The following is an 11,415-nucleotide window of genomic DNA, read 5'->3' as shown; positions in this document are numbered from 1 at the left end:
TTTCCTAAAAGGAAAGTATAATTTTATAAATTTTTTAACTTACTGGCAACACGGAAATAATACTGCAAAAGATTTCATCCAAGACAAAAACCTACGAAACTCACCATACTTCAACTCATTGGAGAGTTAAAACTCACCACCCTTTTCAATTCACCAATCAGGTTTAGAACCAAACTCAATGCACATTATGCTAACAACTGAAACATAATAATATTGGAATCTATTAAAAATATAGATTAAAGATAGATAGATAGATAGATAGATAGATAGATAGATAGATAGATAGATAGATAGATAGATAGATAGATAGATAGAGAGAAAGATAGATAGATAGATAGGTAGATAGATAGATAGATAGATAGATAGATAGATAGATAGATAGATAGATAGATAGATAGATAGATAGATAGATAGATAGATAGATAGATAGATAGATAGATAAATAGATAGATAAATAGATAGATAAATAGATAGATAGAAAGATAGATGGATAGATGGATAGATAGATAGATAGATAGATAGATAGATAGATAGATAGATAGATAGATAGATAGATAGGTGGATAGATAGATGGACAGATAGATAGATAGATAGATAGATAGATAGATAGATAGATAGATAGATAGATAGATGGACAGATAGATAGGTGAACAGATAGATAGATAGATAGATAGATAGATAGATAGATAGATAGATAGATAGATAGATAGATAGATAGATAGATAGATAGATAGATAGATAGATAGATAGATGGATAGATAGATAGATAGATAGATAGATAGATAGATAGATAGATAGATAGATAGATAGATAGATAGATAGATACTAGATAGATAGATAGATAGATAGATAGATAGATAGATAGATAGATAGATAGATAGATAGATAAATAGATAGATAGATAGATAGATAGATAGATAGATAGATAGATAGATAGATAGATAGATAGATAGATAGATAGATAGATAGATAGATAGATAGATAGATAGATAGATAGATAGATAGATAGATAGATAGATAGATAGATAGATAGATAGATAGATAGATAGATAGATAGATAGATAGATAGATAGATAGATAGATAGATAGATAGATAGATAGATAGATAGATAGATAGATAGATAGATAGATAGATAGATAGATAGATAGATAGATAGATAGATAGATAGATAGATAGATAGATAGATAGATAGATAGATAGATAGATAGATAGATAGATAGATAGATAGATAGTTAGATAGATAGATAGATAGATAGATATATAAAAACTCACTTTTTTATTTGTGTTAATTAAATCTATTAAGGATTTTTTTCGAATGAATAAAAATGCAATAATATTGTATTATGTTTATATATATTTTTTTAATTATTTTATTATTGTTCATTACATGTCGCGTAATACTACTTAAATTATTTGTGTTATATATACTATACATAAGTAATTTTAATTATATACAAAATTTAATATAAAATCTATAGGGTATATATGTATAAGTATGTATATTTATATGGGATATTATATTTATTAATGTGTTTATTTCTACAACTGGCATTAAAGTTTTCTTTCGAAAAAATTTATTCCACTTATGGTTTTAAGATGCACATTAAGTTTAAACAAATAAATGCAAGTTTAATTTTGAATTTTCAAACTAAATCCTGAGTCAAATGTATTCACGTTATAAATTTCCTAATGTATTCCCTCTAATATATCTGTGAGCGGGAAGTCTGATTATTTAAAAATATTGACTAAAAAGTGGAGCTATTGCAATTATATTATACTAATTTATTCGTTATTTAATATATTGTGTATGTATGTATATTTTGGCACTGATAGTTAATTATTAAAATTTTAGCTGAAGGTTACTGGCCAAGTAATTCTATAGTACACTCAAACGGTATGGAATTTTTATTAAATTTTTTATAGAATATTAAATGCTGATTGGTAAAACTTTTTTCATTAAAATATTTACATGTTTAATAAGTATGTTATTGTCTTAAGATCCCAGTTTTCCATATTTTTTTTGGGATTTCTATGTTTGGTAACACGTTAAATTTACTTCTTAGTTTAGATAAATGTTGTTTAGGGGAATAATTTCATCTAACAGTTTACGCAAATGTGCCAAAAGTATGCTTTATATGTAAATGTTCAATGTATTTCTACTTGTTTTACTCACATTGGTCATTGACTAAAATCTAATTTATTTAATTATTTCGATTAAATATGATCTCATTAATTCTTGCTGTTGTGTGCCACACTCATTCACAACATTGTTGTATGTTTAAAGCTAAACTAGACCAAAATCTGTACATACAGATGTGGGTTGATTATTTTGTGGTTTTTCCATTGCTGACGCATTCGTGTTATTGGCAGCCGCCGCAGCAGCAGCCGCTGCAGCCATGTTTAATTCCATCAATGTATCGATGCTATTTAAGCTAACACCCTGTAATATTTTTTGTGCTGCTAATGAGGTGAAATTAAAAGACAAATCCGTTAGGCTGGGAAAGTTAAATAGATCTTCGGCTTCGGAGTGATCTTTAGAAAGACTAAGACGACGATCAAGGGTATCCTTACGTATTGATTTGTCTGTCGTTGTAGCACAATTCGTATCTTTTTGTGCCAAATTAGGTTCACTACCAAGGGAAATGCTGTTCTTTTGTAGTATCTGCACCAAACTGCCACCACTTAAGGATGTATTTGAATTGAGATTATCATTTTTTGCCAAAAGCGTAGAAGATTCGTAGCGCAAGTTGTTTAACTCACAATTGGAATTGATGGCTTTGGCCAACGAGTCTTTGGAGTTTTTTTCATAAAATCTTAAATTGCCCACAGAACCTGTAATATCTGCCTTTGGCTTTGATAATTCTACCACTGAAAGACTTTTCTCTTCGCTTGGTGACTGGGCGGGAGAATCGGAGTTCTTGAGCACATTGTTTTTATAAATTAAATGACCAGTATTTGTAGGTAGTAGTGGTAAACCCAAATTTCGACTGTTGTTCATGGTTGTCGTCGTATTATCATTATAAATATTTTTGGAAAACTTTGGCAATTCGTTGTTGGTATCATTAGACTTGTCGACCGATAAGGTACTCATATATGACAGCGTATCTGCATCGGACTCTCGACAGGAGCCATTTTCCGATGATTTTTGTTCGCTAACAGTTTCTGTTGACTGATGGTTGCTTTTCTCTGGTCTATCATTTGCCGATTGCTGCATTGCTGGCATGTGTTGTTTGGATAAGGTTTTTCTAATAATTTCTCCTCTTTCGTTGGTTGTAGTTTCATTGTTAATGATAAACACATTTGAATTTTCTGTTAATTTGCTATTTTCGAAAGTGATAACACTATGGGCCGGAGTGTTTTGTACCACTATTTTTGTGTTAGGAAGATTGTGCTGACCATCATTGGAGGTGGTTAATTTAAGTGTTATGGAGTTATTTGAAGTAGAGTTGGTAATTGCTGCAGCATTTTCTGCTTTCTCAGAATTGGAGGTATCTCGACTATTTGTGGACCTAGTTTCATTAATGGGAAAGGAGGTGCTGGTAGTAGTGGAAGACTGATTTCGCATAACTTGCTCTGCATTTCTAGCTCTTAGTATTTGATGTCTAGGTGTCCCTCTAGGAGAGCCATTAAGCATGATTATAGATCTGGGTTGTATTACCGTTGAGCTTGTCGAACGTTGAGATTCAAGACTAGAATGACCGCTTGCTCTATTGTATGATACTTTACCACTATCAATACTTGAAGGACCTGAAGGGTATAGAGAAGTTTTACCCGATTCCAAACTGGAAGGACCACTCTGCCACATGCGATAGTCATTTCTAGTTTCTTGACTTCTGCTCCCAGAATTATTTGACTTTTGTGAAGAGTTGGCGCTTCGTGAGGGTGAGTGCTCCAGCATGTGTCGAGCCACCGATCCACTTTGTATAGACTTTTGTGAACTTTTGTAGGGTGTACTGGTGCGTGCTGATAATGTTGCCGCCGATTGATTGCCTTTTGTGGCTGCTACGGTACTGCTGTTTCCATTCGCCGTAGCTGGTATTGATTGCGTTGATCTGGGCAAAGAACTACTACAATAAGCGGGTGAACGTCTTCGTATTGGCGAGCAATCACGAGACGATATTAAAAATGTCGATTCACTGGATAAATTACGTCGATGTCGTCGAGGCAGCGTTAATGAGCGTTGACTCAATTCGGAACCATCGTAGAAAGTCGAATTCGATAGTGTGTGTATTGTAGGCATATCCTGTGAAATATGAAATATTATTAAATTTTATTTGTTATTGTATAAATGTAATATGTAGTTCTTACATGATCTTGTGTCTGTGTGCCCACACTATGTAAATGTACAGCTTTAGAGTTAAACCATTCAGCTGGAGGAAATTGGCCGGAATATGTTTCAAGTTGTCGCGCCTTATTTCGCCCACTTCGACGAAATAGTCGTGAAAGCAAAGATCCTTTTTCTAAAAGATAATGTAATGAATGTTGATATAGATAGATAGATAGATAGATAGATAGATAGATAGATAGATAGATAGATAGATAGATAGATAGATAGAAAGATAGATAGATAGATAGATAGATAGATAGATAGATAGATAGATAGATAGATAGATAGATAGATAGATAGATAGATAGATAGATAGATAGATAGATAGATAGATAGATAGATAGATAGATAGATAGATAGATAGATAGATAGATAGATAGATAAATAAATAAAATTGGATTCATGAAATTAAACCTACTTGGTGATGAAGAATCTGTGCTTTGGTATTCCGAACTGCTACTATCCGTATTTAAAGTTTGTGCATATGTTTTTGATAGACTTCTTGTAGAGGCACATCTCTGTAAACGTTTCGATGAACCAAAGAGTCGTAAACTGTGTCTTCTCTCTAGACTGCGTGGTGTGGGAAAAGAAGAACTTCTTCGTTTCGATGTTCGAGGATAAAGAATTTTGTCATTTGAATTGCCTTAAAAGATAAAACAAAAACCAAATTATGTATTTAAAATAATAAATTAAAAATTCCAAGTAAAAGTATGTGACTTACCACCGCATATCACATCTGCTAAATTCGTTTGAATGCACTGATGCGTCAAATCACCATCACGTTCTGTTGAAATTTCACCATATAACGAGTGCAAAGCTTCAGCATTAGTCATCAACATGGTACGCGGTTCCTGGGGAACACTATCAGTTGATTCATCTAAGTCCATAAAACCATTATGATGACTACGAGGTCGTGAACGGCTACGTCGACGCCTGTAAATATCAATTTTAATGTACTTGTAGAAACACTCATGTTTTTATTTTTTTAAAGAATAACCACTTACTCTGGTGTTAATATAAAGTAACCTTTTGCTGTTTGATAGATTTTTTGTTCCTGCATTAGTTGTGCCAAAGAATCATAAATCACTTCAATTGAGGGTGGAGTCATATGTGGAAAGCGCACTTCAATTCTTGTACGAATATTTTCAATAGTTGCCGAATGACCTTCAGCCGTCAGATCCATAATAACATCACAAAGAGCTTCAGGTAATGGAGTAAACTGGCCTTGCATAATTGGTGTCACAATGCAATCGTCAATGTCACCTTAAATTTACACAAAAATATGCACATTCACTTTGAGTAAATTGAAAATTAATTTATCGAAAATCTTGTTTTTTATTATGTAAAATATAGAAACATTTGTTTTACTAAAGCTACAAATAGACAAATTTAAACAAATAATTTAGATTTATTGTTTTCGAAAGTATTTTATCAAATTATTCCTCTTCACAAATTCTTCTAGGACGATATGGTCGATTTGGTCTTATCCTTAAAGGAGTTTTTGCTCTGTGTGCCGATTGTATAGGGCATCGTTGTGCAGTTGACATTGCTAGTGGAGCTGGAATATTTTCTGTATTAAACGAATATTGGGTAGGGCACTGATCATACGTAATATCACGTAATTGCGAAGCTTGATCATAACAACCAGATGCTAATGCAGGAGCTGTTACATTTGATAAGTCACCAGGAGTTGATTTTAAATGATGTCGAGGACTTTCCGATGCTGAGGGTGAATAGCGAATATTTCTCGGACAACCGGATGCTAGTATTGGTGGTGAAATATTTGATAAATCCCTTCTTCTGGCGGGAGATCTAATACAACCGGAAGCTAAATTAGGTGGTGAAATATTTGATAAATCATTGCGTCTTGCCGGGCGTCTAATACAGCCAGATGCTAAGGCGGGTGGACTTATATTTGTCAAGTTAGAAGCTGGACTTCTAATGCAACCCGATGCCAACAGAGGTTGCGAAATATTTGACAGATCGTTGTCGAGTGAAACTCCTCTTATGGCTCGTTGCACACATCCACTTGCCATTGTAGGTGGGGTAATGTTAGATAATTCCAGTGCATTGGTTGGAGTAGTGGCTGGTGGTAGAGTAAATGTTCGCGAAGAAGCTGTTACTTTTCCCGAAGTTTCATCATAATTTTCCACCGATATACTATTGGCGGTCTCTTCTGTGCCAGTTGGACTAAATTGTATAGAATAATCGGTATAGTTACGAAATGAGGGAGCTTTCGAAACTCCTGAAATATTATCGATATGATGGACTTGTTGTGGTGACCAATTATCCATCTGCATACCCGATGGAGGGGAAACATCTGCCAAATTGTAAGAATGTTTAACACTTCTTATACCAGTCGGAGGAGTTACATCCGATAGTTTAAAAGATGATTTTGGACAAGTGGCATTGAAGGTTGCATCAGCTTTTGGCGCACAAAATGTATTGTTTCGGGGTAATTGACGTTTGGGGCAACCACTATATGGTGTAGATGCCAAATTTTCATCAATATTAAATGAATAATCTTCTGCGGCACTTTCATAACTAGCTTCCTCATCACTGTATAAGCTGTAGCAAAGTGGTGACTCATCAGTAGTTTCAAATGAACTATCATATGTCATATCACCCGATGTATCAAAAGTACCATAACGCGAGCCATACATATATTCAATTTCGTCGGCTGCACGAGCCAAAATTTCCAGTAAATCAGGTCCAGCTCCACCTCTTAAACGATTTTTCTGATGATTTTCTATTAATTTTCTTTTCATTTTGCTTAATTTCTCCCAGCGTCTAGTTTGTTCATGTCTCTCTTGTTGATTCTTTTCCCCTTTTATAGCATTTTGCATAATAATTTCCAGTTCCTTTTTCGAAAGTGAAAATAATTGTGATGGTGTTATTTTAAGCTTGTGAGACCAAAAAATTATTTCCTGTTTGGTCAATTCAGAGAATTCTTCATCTTGTAGAGGATTTATAGCAGATGAGAGATCAAATTTTGTTGTTGGTTGTGACATTACATGTAATTTTGAAATAACTTAAATTATATTTTTTTATTTGTTAAAGAATATTTTAAATTTTTATATTTTTTTAATTATTACAAAAAGAAACAAAGGAAATAAAAAAATGACAAATTTTAACAAACATACTCGTACTAGTAGAAAAATTATTACTAACTTATATTAGCTCTTTTTCCCGTTTAGTTTAAATATATAACTTCTATTGCACTTCAGCAACTATTACAAAAATAACCAAAATATTTCCATATTAAATCTTTTCATATATATAGTAGCTTTACATGTCATGGTCTTTTATTTTTATAGATATTTTATAAATTATATAATTTTTATGCAAATATTTCCACTCACCAACTGAACTGATGACATAAGTTGCTGGCGGCTTTAGAACACTTCTGGCATATGCACCTCTTACTACCTCCAAGGCACATGGTTCTCCACTGACTAATAGCATTCCTGGCGCTACATGACCAGCGTATTTGAGTGCTCGTGTAGCCGCCGTTAAAGGTGCATTCCACCAACATTGTGCATTTGCAGACAAGAAATTCTAAAAGTAAAACAATAAATAAATAACTTTATTAATTTCTATTTAAATTATTATGACTTGTTTGTGCAAGTTTTACTAATGTAAATAAATGGTAAAAAGACATAAACAAATAAACAATAAAACTTTATGCAAATATACATCAATTAGTGTTCGTTAGACGGCACCAAGTTTAAATAGAGGAGAAGCAAAACTTTCGAACCCTAATTCGTACTAAAATTTTTATATTATATGTTTTAAAATATATTCTAAAAGTGAAAAGTTTCAATGGTTTTGAAAAGTTATAAAAGGTTTTGTAAAGTTAAAAGCGTCTCATTGTTTTAAGAAATAAATTTGTGAGATTTTTTTAACTAGTTCCTGAATTCCTACGTTCTAATGAACTAGTGAATAACTATGTATTGCCGAAGACTAATACTTAAGAAATACAATAATATTTTTCAAAACTTCCGATATTCAATATTATAAAATATTTAAAACGTACCAGTTGCAAAACGAAAAAGTAGGAGTGTATACTGACCATATGATACCCTACACCAGTGATTATGTTAATAATTCAAGTCAAAATTTTTATTTTTACCTAAATTTAAATTTCGAAAAGGGGGTGGGTAATAAGAGCCTATTCTTATAACTTATGGTTGAAGAATTTATTAATGCAGAATTTCATCGCAATATTAACGTTTTTAAGTGAAATTTGACCTTTACGTAATTTTGTGAAGAGGATTTTGAAACGAAGCCCCATCATTACGAATAATTGGCAGTATCATTTAGACTTATAATCAGGGAAACCTAAAACATGCTCTAAAAAAAGTGTTTTAAGCGCTTTAAATATGCCGTAAAAAACTCAAAATATGCTCTTAAAACTTAAAATATATGCTCCAAAAATAATTTTTTTTTATTATTTTTTAACATTGAAAAGCTCAAAAAGACTGAAATTATAATGAAATAATAAATGTTTAATGTCATATTCTATATCCTACAACATTTTTTATAAATGTTTCATCTCATAGTTTGAAGAACTAGTATAATATAATTCCGTTTTACGTTCAGATAACCAATAAATAACATGAAACCATTTGGTCCCCAAAAAACATATTTCAAACGACAAAGTTTGACACATTTCTTCCAATTGTATTCATAGCTTTAAAACTGACATTTTAATCGGTGTTGTCATAAATTCCAATAATTAGTTTTTTAAACTATAAAAATGGATTGATCTCATGAAATCAAAAGTAATCGGTTTTATGTCCGATTTAAAATATAATGCTTTTTTGAATAAAAAACTATAACATAACGAAATTTTTTTTCAAAATTATAAAATAGGCTAAAAAATTAAAAAAAATAGAATTATTTTTAAAAGAGTTTTGAAAAAATATTAAAAATATATAAAAACGAAAAAAAAAGCGAAAACATCAAAATATGCACTAAAAGAGTAAAATATGCTCTAAAAACTCGAAAATATGCCTTAAATATGCTAAAAAGTCAAATCATGCAAATTTATGATCTTATGGGTAAAATATGCAAAAATATGCTCTAACAAATCGATGCCAAAATTCTCTAATTGGTCTGAAACGTGTAAATATCTTATCCATGAGTTCATACGACGCACCACAAAAAACATGCATTTGCATATTTTGGTTTCCCTGCTTATAATTATTCTCTACACCACTATAGTGGTGGGAAGGGCTGATGTTTGTAACGCACAAAAATATTAATGCTACACCTTAATGTATACCAATCGACTCAGAACTCAGAACTTTCTGAGTCGATTGAACATGTCCGTCCGTTTGCCTGGCTTGATCCTCCATGTAAATCTTGTGCGCAAACTACAGGCCACTATTTTCAAAATATTTTGATAGAATTTGGACCAGACGCAATTTTCGCACAAGGACCGTGTCTATTGAAAAAGTTGATATCCATCATTTCACCAGCACCCATACAACCTATCTTCAGATTTGGGGTTTTTAACTCATAATTACGTCAAATATAGTAATATCTCTCTAAAAATAGGCACAACTAGTTTTAAATATGCATAAATGACCATGTCCATATATAAACCTCTACCTATTTTCATTGAAAATAAATCATTTTTAAAATATACTAATGGTGTTGGGTATCATATAGTCGACAATGCCCGACTATACTTTCCTACTTGTTTTTAACATATTTATGAGCTCAAAAGCCCAATTCGGGGTTACGATTGTATGAGTGCTAGGCAAAATAACGGTGGTTTTATTCCGATAGATTTGTATGTTTTCCTAAGAAATTCTGTAAAATAATTTTGCATTTTCTAATAAATGGTTGTATAATGATATAAATTGAAAGATGTCGATTTTGGCAAATATATTTAAGAAAATATATTGCGTGTGAAAAATTCTTAATATTTTAGCAAAATTGTTTTTTTTTAACTTTTACTTTTCAAAATTTTTATCTTATTTAACACTCAATTTCAATTAAAAGTATTTTGTCAATTATCTTATCTTTCATAACATGTAGAATACGAATATTTTAACTGTTTTTTTTTTCATTTCAAAACATTTTTTTCATTTCATGTCTTTTTTATCATTTGTTTAGTTTTATTTTTTTGTTTTGTATTTTTAAGATACATTTTCTTGCCAAAAGCAATAAACTCAATTGAAGGATACTACCATAAGAGACATTACTAATTCAAAATTCACAAGAAATTGTGATTCATAGTGAGAATGAGAATGTAAGTATGTAAATGTAAACTTTACATACATACATGTTTGTTTAAAACAGTTTATTTCTATAACATAAAAAAAACATTATAAAACCAGACAAAGTTTGGTTTAGAAGTCAATGTTGTTGAATTGTTTAAATAATAAAGTTTTTATTTTATTGCATTATATTATTTTTATTAATTTGTTTTTGAGTCTTTAGAGGTAAATTTTAAATATAATAGTTTTTGTAAGCAACGTTTAATTAAATTTTCAAATTATATAATATAAGAAGTTGTTCTAATATAACTAATTTTGGATTAAGTAAAACTAATACTTCCATCTCTAAAACTCATGCTTTGGAATATTGTTATGTTGTTTTATTAAATCTGTTAAATTAAATAATAAATTGGTATTAAATCGCAAGAATTTCGTAAATTGAATTATTGAATTTCATAAATTTATGCGAAATTCAATAGCGTTCTCCATTCGGATTTTCTTAAGCACTGAGAATGCGTTATTTTAAAAAATTCTCTAAAATATTTTTTTTTTTCATAATCTGCTTTAAATTAGATAATTTTGAAGGCCAATGATATTCGTTTGAAACTAATCAGATTCCGTATTATTATTATGGAATAATTGCGACTTGGGCAAGACTTTTTCTCGCTATAAGTTCAAAATTACATAATTTTTCAATCGCTGGTAGGGAATTGAGGCCCCTTAAGAAGGAGGATGTCTATAAGTACATAAAATCCGAAGAAATGCACCTAGGCCTCTATCTGACTTGTTGTGAGCTCCTTTACGAGTGCGTCAGATGTGAATCGAACCCAACACCTCCGGTCTACTAGACTAGAACA

At 31.2% G+C, this 11,415-nt stretch overlaps 1 protein-coding gene across 2 annotated transcripts in view; it reads right to left on the bottom strand.

Moving 5' to 3' along the window:
- Positions 1-1,343: 1,343 nt before the first annotated feature.
- LOC111690689 (dentin sialophosphoprotein) overlaps positions 1,344-11,415 on the bottom strand; it is a 49,584-nt gene continuing 39,512 nt past the window's right edge. For both annotated transcript variants that reach the window (XM_046952842.1, XM_023453227.2), the window contains exons 4-9: positions 7,691-7,886; positions 5,333-5,591; positions 5,050-5,261; positions 4,747-4,971; positions 4,310-4,461; positions 1,344-4,244 (exon numbers count right to left, since the gene is read on the bottom strand). In XM_046952842.1, the coding sequence (XP_046808798.1) occupies positions 2,286-4,244; positions 4,310-4,461; positions 4,747-4,971; positions 5,050-5,261; positions 5,333-5,591; positions 7,691-7,886 (3,003 nt within the window). In that variant the 3' untranslated portion in view covers positions 1,344-2,285. The remainder of the gene's footprint in view (positions 4,245-4,309; positions 4,462-4,746; positions 4,972-5,049; positions 5,262-5,332; positions 5,592-7,690; positions 7,887-11,415) is intronic.

This window comes from Lucilia cuprina, chromosome 5 (genome assembly GCF_022045245.1).
Source record: "Lucilia cuprina isolate Lc7/37 chromosome 5, ASM2204524v1, whole genome shotgun sequence".
In the NCBI taxonomy this organism is placed as follows: Eukaryota; Metazoa; Arthropoda; class Insecta; order Diptera; family Calliphoridae; genus Lucilia; species Lucilia cuprina.
This window is presented reverse-complemented; position numbering and strand designations above follow the sequence as displayed.